Source organism: Vombatus ursinus, unplaced genomic scaffold, assembly GCF_900497805.2.
Source record: "Vombatus ursinus unplaced genomic scaffold, bare-nosed wombat genome assembly UNPS02010394.1, whole genome shotgun sequence".
Lineage (NCBI taxonomy): Eukaryota > Metazoa > Chordata > Mammalia > Diprotodontia > Vombatidae > Vombatus > Vombatus ursinus.
The window spans coordinates 6,497,648-6,513,552 of record NW_020950172.1 but is presented as its reverse complement, the minus strand read 5'-3'; the positions used below and the strand labels follow the sequence as shown (position 1 = coordinate 6,513,552).

Genomic DNA, 15,905 nt, shown 5'->3' with positions numbered 1-15,905 from the left:
GCCTCTTGGTTCTTTCTAGGCCCTAAAAGAAGACAAGCGTTGAGCTCCTCAGTTGACTTGGGTGACCCCAGTGGAAAGATCCATGGACTTGAGCTCAAGTGTGGCCTCCAGCACCTGCCAGCTGTGGGGCCCTGGGCAAGTCACTTCACCTCTGACTGCCTCGGTTTCTTCTTCCGTAAAATGGGGATAATAATGGCACCTGCTCCCAGGGCGGTGGTAAGGCTACAAGGAGTATTTGGTAGTGTAACGCAATGGAAAGCATTTGGTAAACCATAAAGCATCCCATCAATGTTAGCTGTGAAGGCGGCGCCTTGTCACCCAACCCTCATTATGGCTTTATCCAAACTGATTTAGGCCAACCCCTTTACTCGATAGAGGGGGAGCAAGTGACCGTCCCAAGGTCATTGGCGAAGTCATTGACAGAATGGGGGCTCAAATTCAGGTCCCCAGGCTCTGCCTCTCGTCTACCCATCTGTAAATGGGGCTAACAACCGCCGTCCAACACCCCCAGGGGTCGGTCAGTGCGTCAGAGGGAGGCTGTGGGGGTCAGCATCAGCCTGGGTCTTCAGACACACCAAAGACCAAATCTTAGCCTCCAGCCCCTGTCACTGGCGTTTCAGGATCTCTAAGCCTGCCCTAAAGCGTGGGATAGATGTCCCTGCAAAGGATATCACACCAAAAGAATACATTGGGCAGAACTGTCTGATGGCGATTACTAATAATAGGTCGGCTGGGCCTCCTACGGTAGGCTCTGTCATTGTCAGCAGGAAGGAAGGCTGGGCTTGTGGGCTGCCCTTAACACCACTGGCTCCTCAGCTCTAGTGCGCCCCCGTGTGGGCTTTACTTATGTTGTTAGCGGCCTTCTGGACAGCACCTTCAGCCTTGACGTTCTTTGCTTGACATCACTCCATCAATCAGTCAATAAACATTTATGAAACACCGACTATGTGCCAGGCGCTGTGCTAAACTGGGGATACAAAGAGAGTGAAGAGACAGCCCCTGCCCTCAAGGAGCTTACAATCTGAAGAGTGAGACAATCTGCCAACGGGTATGTACAAAGCAAGCCATATAAATAGGAGATAATTAATAGAAGAACTGGAATTAAGAGGGGTGGGGGAAGGCCTCCAGCAGAAGGGAGGATTTGAGTTGGGACATAGAGGAAGCCAGGGAGCTCAGTAGGTGAAGGGAAGGAGAGATCGCAGTCCCAGCATGAGCAGCAGCAACCAGAGAGAATGCCCTGCCCAGAAAGATGACATGTGTTCATGAAGAGTACCTGACATGAGGGGAGTAATATGGAAGAAGACTGGAAAGGTAGGAGGGGCTAGGTTGTAAAAGGCTTTGAATGCCAAACACAGCTCTTTTTATGTGATTCTGGAGGCAATAGGGAGTCACTGGCATTTCTTGAGCTGGAAGGTTTCTCTGGATCTCCCCTCAGGCAGCCCCAGCCAGCACAAGCAGCTTCCCAGAGTTTCCAGCCCAGGCGGCCATCCTAGGATCCTGGAGAGTGTGTGAGTGTATGTGGATATGTGTGGATATGTGTGAGTGTGCAGTGTGTGTGGTGTGAGTGTATGTAAATATGTGTGTATACGTGAGTGTGCGGTGTGTGCAGTGTATGTGTGTGGTGTGTGTGTGTGGTGTGTGTGTGTGAGTGTGTATGTGTGCGTGTGTTGGGGGGAGACTGGCCTTAGATTTGTTCTTTGAACAAGGGGAATTCATAGGGCAGAGAATTGTCTCATTTTAGGGAGGACGAAACTGGTCCTGGGAGGGGGAAGGGGAGCACGAACCGGACCGGCGGGCACAGGTCAGAGCCCCTGGCAGCCTCGGGGAGCCTTTGGGCCTCCCAGCATATCTCCAAAATCCCGTCTCAGAAGCTCCTGGGAAGAGGCACCGCCTGGCTCCGCTCGACCCCAGCGAGCAGAACCAGGAGCCGCCGCGGGAAGGGTACCATGGACAGAAGGAAGATCCGTGGCGGGCAGTCCTTCCTAGGGGTGACTCCCGGGGTCCCAAAGCGGGACGGGCTGAGCGGGACACGGCGAGTTCCCCATCTAGGAGTTCTCAAGCGAAGGCAGGACTTAGGAGCACTCAGTGGGCCGTGGATGGGGTTTGCGTGCTTGCCCAGCCCGGGAGGACAGAGGGCAGGGGCAGAATTCCGGCCTCTCTTGGCTCAGCGGAGGCTCCGGGTCTGGCCGGGGGCCCCGGACGCTCAGGCTTCTCCCCGCTCGGGGGGCACGGGCTGGCAAGAAGGGCTGCAGGGGGGGCCCAGCTGCGGTAAGCCCCGATGCCTCAGCGAAGTAACCGGCCACCCCGCGGGGAGCCCGGCCGGGGCGGGCCAGGGCCAGGGCCAGGGCCAGGACCCGGGGGCGTGGCCAGGCACCGGGGGGCGTGGCCAGGCATCGGGGGGCGTGGCCTGAGGGGGGTCGGGCCGTAGCACAAGCATCCGGAAGAGGTGTCCCGCGTGGCGGCTGGCCGGCTGCGTGGGTGCTCGGGGAGCCCACTCGGAGGCCGGAGCCTCGTCCTTCGCGTCTCATCCCGTTCGGTTCTTCTTGCGCGCTGATGCGGGGGAGGCGGGAGGCCGCGAGAACCCGGCGCCTGAGGTCGTCCGCTGCCCGAGGTCGTTGGCGGGCTGCGATCGCTCCCCTGGCAGAGTGTGTGAGGGAGGAGGGAGGACCTTCCGGCTGGATCTGCTGCCCCCCCAGCCCCAGGCCCTGTCCGCATCTATCCCTCCATCCCTCCATCCCTCCATCCCTCCATCCCTCCTGTGCATGCCCGGGCTGTGGGGCCCCTCCGGGCTCTTTGTTGGACCTTCGGTTTCCCTCTCTGTAAAATGGAGGGAAGCTTCCATGGCACAGCCGGGCTCCCTGAAGCTTGTTGGGATGAGGATAGGGGCGACCCAGCCTTGGGGAAGCGCCCAGTCTGGGGGTGGGGGTGGGAAAATGGAGGACCCAGGCATGGGGAGAGTGGGGAGGCAGGAAACACTTCTCCCCAGGGTGGAGGGTGGGGATCCCAGCCCACAATCTCTGGGAGAACTGACTCCGCTTGTAAGGTGGAGCTGAGGGAGGGAAGGTCCTCAGGACGGTTCAAAGGCTCGGAGGTGGGCTGGGGTTCAGCCGGCAGGAGCTTGTCAGTACAGGACACAAGTCTGAAGGCAAGGCTAGCAGAATCTATCAGTGCGTAGAGATGATCCTTGCACCCATGGGCGCTGATGAGGTGGGGGGGGGTAGCAGGGAGAGAAGAGCCCAGGATTGGGCCTTGGGGATGCCCAGAGTTAGGGGGAGTGACACGGATGAGGGGCCGGCAGAGACGGAGAAGGAGGGAGAGTGGTGAAAGGTGCCGAGGGGCAAGGGGGCATGGGCCCAGGGAGAAAGTGCCTTCTGCTCTCCTCCCAGCAGGCCCCGGGATGGCTGAGAGCAGGCCCCCAGGGCCCCAGGCCACAGCCCTGGTCTACGATGAGGACATGACCCGGGTCCGACTGCTCTGGGACGAGTAAGGGCCCCCGCTTTCTGTCTTTCCCCTTCGTTTGTTGGGAGGGGGCAGTGCCATGGATACAGTAATTCAGAGACTGCCTCTGGTGCTCTTTGGAATGAGCTTTTAGGGGCCCCGGATCCGTGTCTGGCAGTGCCGGGGTGACGGAGCTGTGGCCTGGGAGCATTCTGATCTTGTCCCCACCTCACTTTGCCTCGGTTTCCCCAAATGGCAGGGCTAGACTTGCTGGTCTCTGTGATCCCTCTCAGCTCTTAATTGAATGAATCTAGGACCCGTCCCTTGGATAACATTACTTAGAGAGCCTCAAATCTAAGCCCCTGAGGCCCAGAGAGGGCAGTGACCTAGCCAGGGACACAGAGCCGGTCGGTGGCATGGCCAGGATTTGAATCCAAGGCCTCTGGTTCAAGGCTTGCACCGTCCCCTCGGGGAGACTGGCGGAGTCAGGGCTGGGATCCACATGTCCCTGCTGACCCTGACGTACGCCAACCCCCCCCCCCCAGCCCGGAGTGTGCCATTGAGGGACCAGAGCGCCTGACAGCCACGTATGCCCGGCTTTGTCATCGGGGACTGGCACAGAGGTGTGTGCGGCTGCCAGCCCGCGAGGCCACTGAGGAGGAGCTGGAGCTGGTGCATAGGTGAGTGTCCCGCCTCTGGTCCAGCCCCGGGGGGAGCAGAGCAGAGCAGAGCAGAGGGCCATATCCTGACCCAGCACAGGGAAGGACCCCTTTCGGGGCCTCAGTTTCCCCATTTACAAGGTTAATAGCTCAGCCCCTGTCTGCTTCCTCGGGTTGGTGGAGGCTCCAAGGAGACGGTGGCTTTGAGAGGAACCAGCTGGATAGAGTCTGGGTATGGAGGCTGGAAGAGCTGCTGTCATGTCTTCCGTCTGCTTGGAAGAGGATTCCCCTCAGCCAGAGAGTCCAGGAAGCACGGCCCGACCAAAACTTGTCCCCGGGTGGCTAGGGGAGGAACCCCGGAGCTTCCAAACTAACTGTACTGCCGTCCCAAGGCTCTCTGAGCTCGCACTCGGGGCCCGTGCACTCTTCGTTCGCGAGTAGTTCTGTCATGCTTACAGATCCAGTTTCTAGGATCCCTGCAGTATGAGAGGAGGGGAGGGGTGCCGCCTGAGGAAAGGAGACGGGGGACCGTCACACCTCCTTTAAGGCTGGAAGAAGTGACATCTTCCTGCCCATCCTTGTCCAGACAGTACTGAGCTGTCCTGGGCCAGGCCTTGACCTCTGGGTTTGTCTTCTGCCCCCAGCCCAGAGTACGTGGCTGTGGTGAAGGGGACCCAGACCATGAGCACAGAGGAGCTGCAGACCCTGGCCCGGCAGTATGACGCTGTCTACTTTCACCCGGTTTGTGCCAGCCCCCCGCCCCGCCTGAGAGGAGTCCTGTCCTGCCGCCCCTGCCCACCCTGATCTTTCTCACACACATACACTCAGACACATACGTGCACACATACATGTGCACACACTTACACACACACACACACATAGAGGAAGGGGGTGTGGAAGGCACGTCCTCCCAGACCCCTGTCCAGCACATCCCCCCTCCTTCTCCCTCCAGAGCACATTCCCCTGTGCGCGGATGGCCGTAGGAGCCACCTTGCAGCTGGTGGATGCGGTACTGACTGGAGCTGTAGGCAACGGGATGGCGCTGGTGAGGTAACAGCCCCATCAGCTGGGCCGCCTTCAGGCCTGGGGCCAGGCCAGCGCTCTCCTTCCCTCCCCTCCCTTCCTCTTCCTTTGCCTGGGGCTCCCAAGGCTGCAGGGGCTCCTGCCAGGACTGTGTCAAGGCCTGGTCATGCCCCGCTTGGGCTTGATGCCTCCTAAGGGCCTGTGGCACCCTGAACATCCCCCTCCCCCAGCCATTGGAAACTGGGGAGCAAGTGATGGACCATGTATCCCCCTCATTCCCCAGGCCTCCTGGACACCACAGCCAGCGGGACGCCGCCAACGGCTTCTGTGTGTTTAACAATGTGGCCATTGCCGCCGAGCACGCCAAAAGGAGACATGGGCTGCAGAGGTGAGGGGGCCATTTTCCCTGGCAGGTTCCCCTGTGAGCTGGAAGAGGGGAAGTCTGGGGGCCTCTCCCCTAGCCATCTTGTGGGCTAGCCATCCCCCAGCAGGTCATCGAATGCCAGGCCAAACTGACGGAGGGCTCCCTGCCCAGAAAACCACGTGCTGGTCACACAGAGCCCCAAAAGAGGTGCCACGTCATAGCTGGCCAGGCTACCCCTTGTTAACTTACCTGTAGTATACAGGTATACAATTTTGACTTTCCTGCCATCTGGGTTTATCTGTTATCAGAAATTATTCTGTTTCCAAAATTGTCTGTTTGGGGTGTCTCTTAATTGGGGGTTGAAGGGACTGAGACTGGGGGCTGAGCCATGTTGAGGGGAGGCCCCACCAGGCCCTAGCAGCCATTTCAGTGACCATCTCCCACGTGAGATCCATGCCACAGCTGCTGACCACTTTCTCTGGTAACAGAGGTGGTCCCTCCCCTTCCCAGCACCCCTTCCTCTCCCTGCCAAAGAGGCTCTTAGCAGGACCCTGTCTTGGGGGCCCAGTGGTTCCAGCGACTGTCTCTGTCTCTCTCCAGAGTCCTCATTGTTGACTGGGATATTCATCATGGGCAGGGGACTCAGGGGGTCTTTGAAAACGATCCCAGGTCAGAAGATGTGGGCCCTGAAGTCCCCAGGCTGAGGGAAGGGCACGGGAGTCCCTGGTTTGAGGGGAGACGGTCCCAGCACGAGGGGTGGGGGAGACCCAGGGAAGGCTTCAAGTGGGAGGTGGGGCAGGCCCTGAATTAGGTCCCCTTCCCTCCCAGCGTCCTCTATTTCTCCTGGCATCGATACGAGCACCAGAGCTTCTGGCCCCGACTCCGGGAATCTGATTACGATGTGGTGGGTCAGGGCCCGGGTCGCGGCTTCACCGTCAATGTGCCCTGGAACAAGGTAGGGAGGGAAGGGCCACGCCTGGGGCGAAGCTGAGAGGGAAGACAGGACATCAGGACCAGGCACACTGGGCTGGGGGCTGAGAGAGAGATGGAGGCCCGAGTGCCGCGCCCGGCCTGATTCTGGCTTGGGGCCCCCCCCCCCAACATTCAGGAACAGCCTCAGGCGGTCCAAAGTCAGGCAGCAGAAAGGCTCTTTCTTCATGGAACTGTCTCCCTGGGACCCTCCCCGGTCTCCCCAGCTCTGTGTCCTCCCTTCCATCTGGGTCTCCTGTCTTCTCTGCCAGGGACCTTTCTGTGTCCAAGGTGGAGGGAGGACCAAGAGGTTGATTGGCAGTGACTTGTCTTCTCAGACCCCTCCTGTGCCCACTCATCTCCTGTTCCGTCGCCCATCCCTCCCCCACGCCCTCCCCCTCGTCCCCTCCCCTGCCCCCTCCTCTTTCCCCTCCCCCACCTGCCCGCTCCTCTCCATCTGCTCTGGCTGCAGGTTGGGATGAAGAACGCTGACTATGTGTCTGTCTTCCTTCATGTGCTGCTGCCACTGGCCATCGAGGTGAGCCGCAGTTGGGAGGGGAGGTCGCCTGTGACTGGGCCAGCAGGCTGTCGGAGGCAGAGGAGCCCAGACAGGTCCTGGCTTGGGGTCTCCCCTTCTGGGCTTTGTGAAGTTCCTGCTTATAGCCTCCTCTTGTCCTCTGAGTTAGGGCACCATAGGGAAGACCCTTGGGAAAAACACCTTTCAGGCATTCACACCTGAGTGTGAATTAGTTGTCCAAGTTGGAGGAATACTGAGGGAATAGGGCATGGCAGGGGAGAAGGTGGCACAATGCCGCCCCAAGCCCTGGACCCCACCCTCTTCTCCCTTCTCATCTCCCTGTGCTGTGGCCCCGAAGTTTGACCCTGAGCTGGTCCTGGTGTCGGCTGGATTTGACTCTGGCATCGGGGACCCTGAGGTGAGCAGGTTTGGGAGCAGGAGGGGAAGGAAACAGCGCTGAGCTGGGGAGATAAATGGGATGGGAGGACCGCGTGTCAGGGAGGAGGTTTGCAGGGGGCGTGATGGCCTTGGGCCCCTTCGGGCTCTGAGATTCTGGAGTCCAGCGGATGGACAGGCTCATTGGGCAAGGAGAGGGCCCAGAGACCAGGGAGTGGAAGGACAGAGAAGGGGCTTACGGCCAGGCTGGGGCCACATGTGTGAGGGCTCCTTCCTGCCCGCCTGGCTTGGCTTTCAGGGTCAGATGCAGGCCACACCTGAATGCTTCGCCCACCTGACGCTTTTGCTGCTGCCGTTGGCCCGGGGCCGGCTCTGTGCTGTGCTTGAGGTGAGGCCAAGACCCCTGGGGTGCGGAGACCGGAGACCCCCATCCAGCTTGTCCAAGTGCCCTGGGAGGGAGGCTGGGCTAAGGAGGGGGGCGCCTTCAGACCTGGGCCTGCCTTCCCTGATATATCCCAAGGCATCTAGGGTTTAGCCCGCCAGCTTCTTCTTGCCAACCCTCCTGGGGCCATCCCTGTACCCGAGCCCCTTAGGACCACAGACCAACCATATTCGTTGGTGGTGCCCCTGGGGAAGGCTCCCTGTCCTGAGTCCAGCGGCCATCTCTTCCCTCAGGGCGGCTATCACCTGCAGTCTCTGGCTGAATGTGTGTGTCTGACCCTGCAGACTTTGCTGGGAGACCCTGTGCCAGCTCTCTCTGGGGACCCAGCCCCTTGTTTGAGGTAACCCTGACCTAGGGACTCGGGGACTGTCCCAAGTCGGGGGATCCCTGAAGGCCTCCCCTTCCCCTCTAATCCCTGACCCCATTGCAGTTCACTGGAGTCGATCCAGAATGTGCGAGCAGCCCATGCCCCGCACTGGGCAAGCCTCAGGCATGAAGGTAAGACTCCAGGGCCCCTGGGGAGGGCATCATGTGGGGACGGGCTGAATGGGGACAGGGGGCTTAGCTCCTTCCTCCCCTTTTGCTTCCATCTCAAGCCCAGGAAAGAACCAGGGGAGGATCACATAGCAAAGTCACTGGCAGAGCCGGGACTCCCTATGCCTTAGTTTGCCCATCTGTAAAATGGGAATCATGGTACCAGCCGCTTAATGCAGGAGTGGGAAATGGAGCTCAGCAGAGATGCCAACTTGTCCCTGGGGAGCACTGAGGGCTATTCACAGACTTTCTCCAAAGACCCGGACATCTCAGGCAGGCAGATGGAAGGAGTTTCCAGCCCTGACCTTTCTCCCCCTTGATCCGTCATTCCAGACACAGGCCCAGTACTGACTCCCAGCACGTTGCGTGGGGATGGAGGGCCCCCCCTACTTGGGGCCCGGTCGGTAGGGACCACAGAGAGGCGGGGGGCCCTCTTGGACAAGTTGCTCAGCTGCCCCCCACCTCCCCCACACACTGGCATTGGCCTGGCTGTTCCTGACTCCACTTCCAGCCTTAACCTGCCCCCAGCTCTCCTGCCGGAGGAGGGGGTGATTGTCAGCAAGGAGGAGGCAGAGATGTGGTCCAGGTGAGGCCAGGCTCACGGCTTGAGGCTCTGGGCCAGGCCGGGCTGGGGGCCAGACGCACAGGCCAGGGTGGGATGAAGGATCTGAGATGGTGGGACAAGGGCTCAGGCCCATGAGGGTGGGCCCTGCATCTTGGCACCCTCAGTGCCCAGGGGTCAGGTCTGCAGGTCAGAGCGGGCCAGGAAACACCCTCTCTGCCTGGGACGCCATATCGGCCTAGAAGATGGGAGGGTGCGTTTGTAGCTGCGTGGTTGTGTCTTGGGGGCCGACGTGAGTGAGTCTGGCTGTCTGTATGTCTCCGTATGTGGGAGTGGGATGCCTCTGGCTGAGCCCACGCCGGGTTTGTGTTAGGCTGGACTCAGCCTTCACGCAGGACGAGGCCCTTGCTGCCCTGGGGAAGCTCTTGGCTCTGCTGGACAAGATCCTGAGCGGGCAGGTATTGTGTGTACGTCCTGGGCTCTTTGGCCCTGGACAAGTGCCTTCCCTTTTCTGGGCCTCAGCGTCCTCCTCTGTAAAATGGGTGTAACTGACCTCAAAGTTCAGGCATGAATCTCCCAGGATGTGGCTTCTTGGTGTGCATGCCTAGGAAAGTCCCCCAGCTTGTGGGAGGAGGAGATGGGTAGGAAATGGGAAACCAAAGGGTCACCTTCTCAGATGCCTGGTGGGCTCTGTGCTGCCCCCCAAGGACTGTCCTAGTACAAACTGGGCTTCTTCAAATCCAGACCCATCCTTTCTGGAGCCCGTCACTCATTTGTCCTGGCCTCCTTCCCTGCCAGGAGTAGACGCGTGGACCTGCCCCCTGGAAGTCCTGGCCAGGCCTGGCCACACTGCCCCCGGGAGGCCCAGGTTCTCTCCGGGCTTCATTGTCCCACTGACCCCCCAAATGAGGAGCTGGGCTCGGTGACCCCAAGTTCTTGAGGCGTCTGATACCTCTCCTTCATCCTCAGGTCAGGGCTGGGATCGCCGTGTCGCCAGCAGTTTCAGCGTCCATGGCTGTAGCCCTCCGCAGAGGCCTCGGTGGTGGGGCTCAGAGGTGAGCCCGACTCCTGGAATTCTCCTGAGAGAAGGCATGGCCCTGGTGGAGGTCAACGCTGCTCCTTTCCGGCCTCCTCCCTCCTGTTCTCCTTCAGGCACCCCTTACTTATCCCAGGGTTCTGCCCCAGCTCAATGAGGAGTTCCCCCTTCTGTGATCCCCTGCCCTCCTCCAGAGCACATTCCCTACTTGCCCCGGGCTTCTTTGGGCCACCCTCTCCTTGACTCCCCCAGCCCTCAGAATTTGAGCCCCATAGGCCAACCCTGGGCCACCCCACCCCCATCCAGTTCTGTTCTCTCTTGTGGGTGAAAGTCATCTCCCCCCAGAATAGGAGCTCCCTGAGGGCGGGGCCTGAGGTGCTCCTCTTCTGACCCCCCCCCAGACTGGGAGCCCCTTGAGGGTGGGGCCTGGGGTGCTTCTCCTCTGACACCCCCCGAGGGTGGGGCCTGGGGCTGCTCCTTCTCTGACCCCCACAGACTGAGAGCTCCCTGAGGGCGGGGCCTGGGGCTGCTCCTTCTCTGATGCCCCCCCCCCGGAAACCCCCCCCCAAGGGCGGGGCCTGGGGCTGCACCTCCTCTGACACCCCCCTGAGGGTGGGGCCTGAGGTGCTCCTCCTCTGACCCCCCCCACTGGGAGCCCCCCGAGGGCGGGGCCCGGGGGCGCCTCCCCCCCGGCCCCCCCCCACTGGGAGCCCCCCCTGAGGGCAGGGCCTGGGCTGCTCCTCCTCTTCCCCTCCCCTTGAAGGTTAAGTTCATATCCTGATAATTTCTGGGTGTGACCCCGACATTGGTATCTGCTCTGTGTTCTGCAGGCTGTTCTGTGTGGCTATAGGAGAGCTGGACATTCCTCAGGACCTGAAGGACAATGGGTAGGGATGGCTTGGGATGGTACCACGAGGGGATTGGCTCGGAAGGTCTCTGCAGGCCCTTCCAGCCTAAGGTCTTTCAGACTGCCTGATGTGGCAGCTGGGGGCCTTGGTCCAGGGTGGGCTGTGGTGCTTACTGACTCTGCGACCTCAGACACGGGCCTCACGCCCCCATGGTCTGTTTCCGCTCTGGCGCTCTCCCAGGAGCGAGGGTTCCCAAGATGATAGGGAGTGAGGCACCACGTAAAATAAAGCATGAGAGGGACACGGAGGGGAGGTGGAAAGAACACGTTTCATCAAAACAGCCACTTCTCCCCCCTCCGCCCCAGCCAAATTCTCCTGCTAAACCTTGGAGGAAAGGAGCAGTCAGAGGCAGCACCGTCCCGGACGCACATCTGCCTGGGTGGGCGCGAGGTGAGATGCTGGTGTGCCTTGGAGGGGAGCCTGGGCACCAGGCAGACAGCCGGGTGCCGACAATCTCCGGCAAGATGGGGTGGGAATAATCAGCAAGGGGAGGTGCTAGGATGAAGGGGGACCGAGAGAGGCTGCTTCTGGAAGGCGGAATCTTAGTGAGGGTGAGGATTTAGTGGAGAGAACCGAGAAGAGGGAGAGGATGCTAAGGACGGGGGACAGTCAGCAGCCAGGAGGCTGGGTCACAGGATCACAGAGGATGGGAGGGGTGCGAGGTATGAGAAACAGGAAAGGGCAGAGGGGCCAGGTGACAGGGCTCTGAAGGCCAAACAGCGTTTTGTATTTGTTCCTGGAGGTGATAGAGAGCCAGTGTCAGACCTACACTTTAGGACAATCACTTTGGTGGCTGAATAGATAATAGACCGGAGTGGGGGGTTGGGGGGTGGGGGACAAGGCAGGCAGACCCACTGAAGCTATTTCAGTAGTCCAGTGAGGTGATGAGGGTCTGCACCACAGTGGGGGCTGGGTCACAAGACAGAAAGGGGCATATCGGGGAGATACAGTAGAGATGAAATCTCAGGCCTTAGCCACAGCTTGGCTATGGCGGGGTGAGAGATGGTAAGAAGTCCAGGATGACTCTGAGGGTGGGAGCCTGCGGGGTGGGAGGATGGTGGTGCCCTCTACAGCACTAGGGAAGGTCGGAGGGGAAAGGGTTTAGGGGCAAAGAGAATGAGTTCTGCTTTGGACATGGCGAGTTTAAGATGCCTGCTGGGCGTCCAGTTCAAGATGTCTAGTTGGCAGTTGGAGATGTGGAACTGGAGATCAGGGAAAGGTTAGGGATGGATAAGCAGATGTGAGAATCGTCAGCATGGAGATGGTCATTAGATCCATGGGAGCCGATGAGACCCCCAAGTGAACTGGTCTGGAGGGAGAAGAGCAGAGGGCCCAGGTAGACCCCTGGGTGAGAGGGTGTGATCCAGAGGAGGCTACAGCAAAGGGGACAGAGAAGGAGCGGTCAGAGAGGGGGCAGGAGAACAGGAGAGAGAAGTGTCCCGAGGCTATCAAAGAGGAAAAGCTGATCAGCAGCGTCAAATGAAGGAGGCGAAGCAAATGAGCACCGATTAAATGCCAGGCACTGAGCTGAGAAAACTGAGGCAGACAGGGCTTCATTGACTTACCCAGCGTCATACAGCTGGTAAGCATTTAAGGCCACATTTGAACTTAGGTCTTCTTGACTCTCCACTGAACCGCCTATCAAAGCCTGCAGAGAGGTCAAGAAAGATGAGGCCATTGAGTTTGTACATCACAAGAACTTCAGTATCTTGGAGGCAGCAGGGTCAGGGCGGAAGCTGGATTGCAGAAAGTTGAGAGAGAGAGGAGGGAGAAGGAAGGAGGGAGGGAGAGAGAGAAGGAGGGGGAGAGAGAGAGAGAGAGAGAGAGGGAAGGAGGGAGGGAGGGAGAGAGAGAGAAGGAGGGAGGGAGAGAGAGAGGGAGGAATGGACAGGACAGTGCCCCAGGAGACATCAGACCCAGCCCAGGCCGGCAGCTGCCTTCCTCAAGAGCTCCATGGGCACTGGGATATGTGTGGGGCAGACAAGTGATGGGGGCTCCAGGTCAGCAGTGGCCTGCTGGCTCCTCATTCTGCTTCTCCTGCCTGGTGGTGATCTCCGGGCTCTCCCCACTCTCTCCCTTGGGTGCCTAGCTTTGTTCCAGCCCAGGGGCTGTAGAGGAGGCCCACACCTGGGCCCTGACTTTCTTCTGCTCCCTGCTCATCCCCTCTTGTCTCAGGCCACAGAACCCGGGACCTTCCTCTTGGCCCTCACCAGCCTCATCCTACCGGTGGCCTACAGTTTCCGGCCAGACCTGGTGCTTGTGGTGCTGGGGCCAGACTGTGGCCTCCGCAGCCTGGACATGGAGCTGCTCACCAGGCTGCTCCAGGGGCCAGTGGGGGGCCGAATGCTGCTGCTGCTGCAGGTGGGTGAGAGACCCTTGTCTGCTGCATCCCCAGGGCCCAGCCTCCTGATCAGACCCCCTAAGATGGAGGGGCAGCCACTCCACCTTGTACCCAGACCAGAATCCCCTCCATCACAGTCCTGACAAGTAGTCATCCAGTCTTTGCTTGAAGGCTTCCAGGGACAGGGAGCTCACTACCTCTCCAGACAGGCCTTCCCCTTTGGGGACAGCTCCAAGCATTGGCCGGTCCTTCCTAACATCAAGCCTAAATATGTCTCTGCAATTCCTGTCCCCTGAAGGAGGTGACCCTGAGAAGCTGAGCTCCCCGCCTTCACCCTCTGGGCTCCTGAGCCGTGGGGAGGGGGGGCATGCGTCAGCTGTCTTTCTCTGGCCACAGAACTCTGAGCTCCCATGGGTAGAGGCTCTGGCCTGGGCCCTGGAAGGCCGGGCCCTCCCCAGCACCCTGGGTCCCTTCCTTTCGGCCTCCCCGAAGCAAGCCTTGGCCATAACCCGCCTCTGCCGGCAGCGGCAGCTGGACTGGCCCATGTTGCAAATGTCTGGTGAGTGTGGGGGGAGGGGGAGTCCTCATTCTTAGAGGGGCAGGGCCTTGGGGGAGGGGGGCCCAGTCTGTGCTGACCTTCACTTGCTCTGTGCTCGCTTCAGTGACCTGAGGCACCTCCCCCATCCGCCCGGTCCTTGGGGCAGGTGATCCCCGAGACCAGGGACCAGCAGGGCCGCTGCCCGAGAATCATCGCCGAGGCTGACAAATGGAGCCAAGATGCCGAGCCTGGCAGCAGACGCAGCCCCCTCCCCCACTCCCTGCCCACATGACCTTGGGCGAGTCACTTCCCTGGGCTCTGGGCCGCCTTCGTTTCCTCCTTTGTACAATGTAGGAACTGGACTATCTGATCTCTCAGTTCCGAATGGTCTCGGGGTTTAATAAAAATAAAAACAGCCAGCATGTACGTTGGTTTTAAGGTTTGCAGAGGCTTTGGATTAAGCGCCTACTGTGCACCAGGCACTGTGCTAAGCGTTGGGGATACAAAAAGAGGCAAAGACAGTCCCTGCCCTCAAGGAGCTTACAATCTAATGGGGGAGCCATAAGCAAACAAGAGCAAGTCCTACCAGGATAAATAAGTTATTAACAGAGGCGTTGGGGAAGGCCTCCTGCAGGAGGTGGGGTTTGAATTGGGCCTCACAGGAAGCCAGGGAGGTCAGCAGTCAGAGCAGAGGAGGAAGAGCATTGCGGGTGTGGGGGATGGCCAGGGGCTCTTGAGCCTGGAAACAACCCTGGGAGGGAGCTGCTGTTTTTATCCTCATTTTACAGCTGAGGAAACTGAGGCAGGCAGAGACTAAGTGACTTGCCCAGGGTCACCCTGCTGGCCTGGGCTTCCTGACTCCAAGCCCAGCGCTCAGTGCGCTGTGGCACCCCCTCGTGTCACTTTAGTTGGAACCACAGCTCATCCTTGGGACAATTAAAACCTGAAAAAATGACCTGTCTCTGACCCTCAGGGGGCCTGATTGGACTCAACAGGAAACAAACTAAGCCCCTACTGTGTGCACTGTAACAAAAAAGTACATGCCTACTGTGTATTCTTTGTTTTTCTCCCAGTCTCTCCCCTGGGCTTGTTTTCCCCCAAAAAGTCTTGGCCCACTCACTCATCCATCCATCCATCGTTAATGAGTGCCTACTAGGTGCTGAGCTTTGTTTTGAGTGGGAGACACGATTTAGGCTCAGGCTGCCCTGCCCTCATGGGCCTTATAGTCTCTAGGCTCTATAGTGGGAGTAGTACTGGAAAACAGGGAGCCCTGCAGGGCTTGCTCGCCCCAGAGTCTAGGAAGGCTTCCCGGAAGAGGCGGCAGTGACTAGAGACCACAGTGCTCCGGGCATCTGGATCCACGTGAGCAAAAGACTGGCCGTGGGAGAACACAGTGCTTTCCAGGGGCGAACGGGGCTCTGAATGCCAGGCACAGGACTTTGCCTTCTTTGGGAGCGCTGCGGGTCTGGGGCGACTTCCTGAGCTGGGCAGTCTGGCCGCTTCTACTTTAAAATTTCCCCTAGTTCAGGTCTTCACTTCGGCCTTGGCGAGAACCTTCCCAGCAGACACTGCGGTAACCAGGTCAAGTTTAAAGAGGGGGTGGGGCTGCCTGGGTCCCGTGGTCTGGAGTTGTGCGCGGGCCTAGTACACTGATAGGCCTCCGGGATCACGTGCTTCGGCGTCGTGCGCAGGCCCAATAGGGCCTCCTGGGTCACGTGCTCCGGCATCGCGCGCAGGCCTCTACCGTGCCAGAACCTCCCGAGTCATGTGATCCCCCCCACCGCCCGAGAAGCGCGGGCTCCGCCTGAACGCCACTGGCGTGCTGACGTCACCTGCGTCTCGCGTCATCAGCCTGCGCCCGCGTAGGGAGCCGCTCCATGCCGGCCGCTGTGGTGAGTCTGCTTTTAAGCTGGGGATTATGGGGCGGGGGCCGGGCTGCGGAGTCCTCGGAGATCCGTGTGTCGGGACCCCACCCCCCCGCCCGGGGCCTAGGGGCGGGCCCCCCCCCCAGCCCGGGCCGGAGGGGCCGGCCCCCCCCCCTCGGGCGGCACGTCACCCCCCCGCCCCCTCGGGCGGCCCGTCACGCCCCCCCCCGCCCCCGAGACCGGCGGACCACGCTCTGGGAGGCAACCCCGGCCTGGGGTCAGGGACCTGGGGCCGAGGCCTTACTGCCGGTGC

General features: G+C 60.1%; 2 protein-coding genes across 3 annotated transcripts in view; both read left to right on the top strand.

Moving 5' to 3' along the window:
- The first annotated feature begins 2,489 nt into the window (after window positions 1–2,489).
- Window positions 2,490–14,169, top strand: HDAC10 (histone deacetylase 10). Of its 2 annotated transcripts, XM_027854348.1 has the most exons (21): window positions 2,490–2,611; window positions 3,390–3,483; window positions 3,984–4,118; window positions 4,742–4,838; window positions 5,050–5,147; window positions 5,404–5,508; window positions 6,085–6,153; window positions 6,313–6,439; window positions 6,926–6,991; window positions 7,329–7,388; window positions 7,665–7,754; window positions 8,042–8,148; window positions 8,239–8,306; window positions 8,676–8,928; window positions 9,278–9,362; window positions 9,874–9,959; window positions 10,771–10,827; window positions 11,154–11,238; window positions 13,024–13,209; window positions 13,586–13,748; window positions 13,852–14,169. In XM_027854348.1, exons 1-21 carry the CDS (start codon window positions 2,554–2,556, stop codon window positions 13,857–13,859), a joined length of 2,097 nt encoding a protein of 698 aa, XP_027710149.1. In that variant the 5' UTR covers window positions 2,490–2,553; the 3' UTR covers window positions 13,860–14,169. The 2 variants fall into 2 exon arrangements, with proteins under 2 accessions (XP_027710149.1, XP_027710148.1); XM_027854347.1 differs by lacking the exon at window positions 2,490–2,611 and having other exon boundaries at window positions 2,956–3,483.
- A 1,398-nt stretch (window positions 14,170–15,567) lies between these two features.
- Window positions 15,568–15,905, top strand: part of TUBGCP6 (tubulin gamma complex associated protein 6) — a 29,450-nt gene continuing 29,112 nt past the window's right edge. The window contains exon 1 of the mRNA XM_027854321.1: window positions 15,568–15,619. The gene's annotated coding sequence lies outside the window, so the exon portion shown is untranslated. The remainder of the gene's footprint in view (window positions 15,620–15,905) is intronic.

Bases quoted from the DNA above. Each gene is read 5' to 3' on its own strand.
- HDAC10 (XM_027854347.1), top strand. From the start codon at position 3,203: ATGAGGTGGGGGGGGGTAGCAGGGAGAGAAGAGCCCAGGATTGGGCCT. The intron at 7,755-8,041 runs GTGAGGCCAAGA...CTCTTCCCTCAG, and splicing joins GGCTCTGTGCTGTGCTTGAG to GGCGGCTATCACCTGCAGTC. The intron at 9,363-9,873 runs GTATTGTGTGTA...CTTCATCCTCAG, and splicing joins ACAAGATCCTGAGCGGGCAG to GTCAGGGCTGGGATCGCCGT.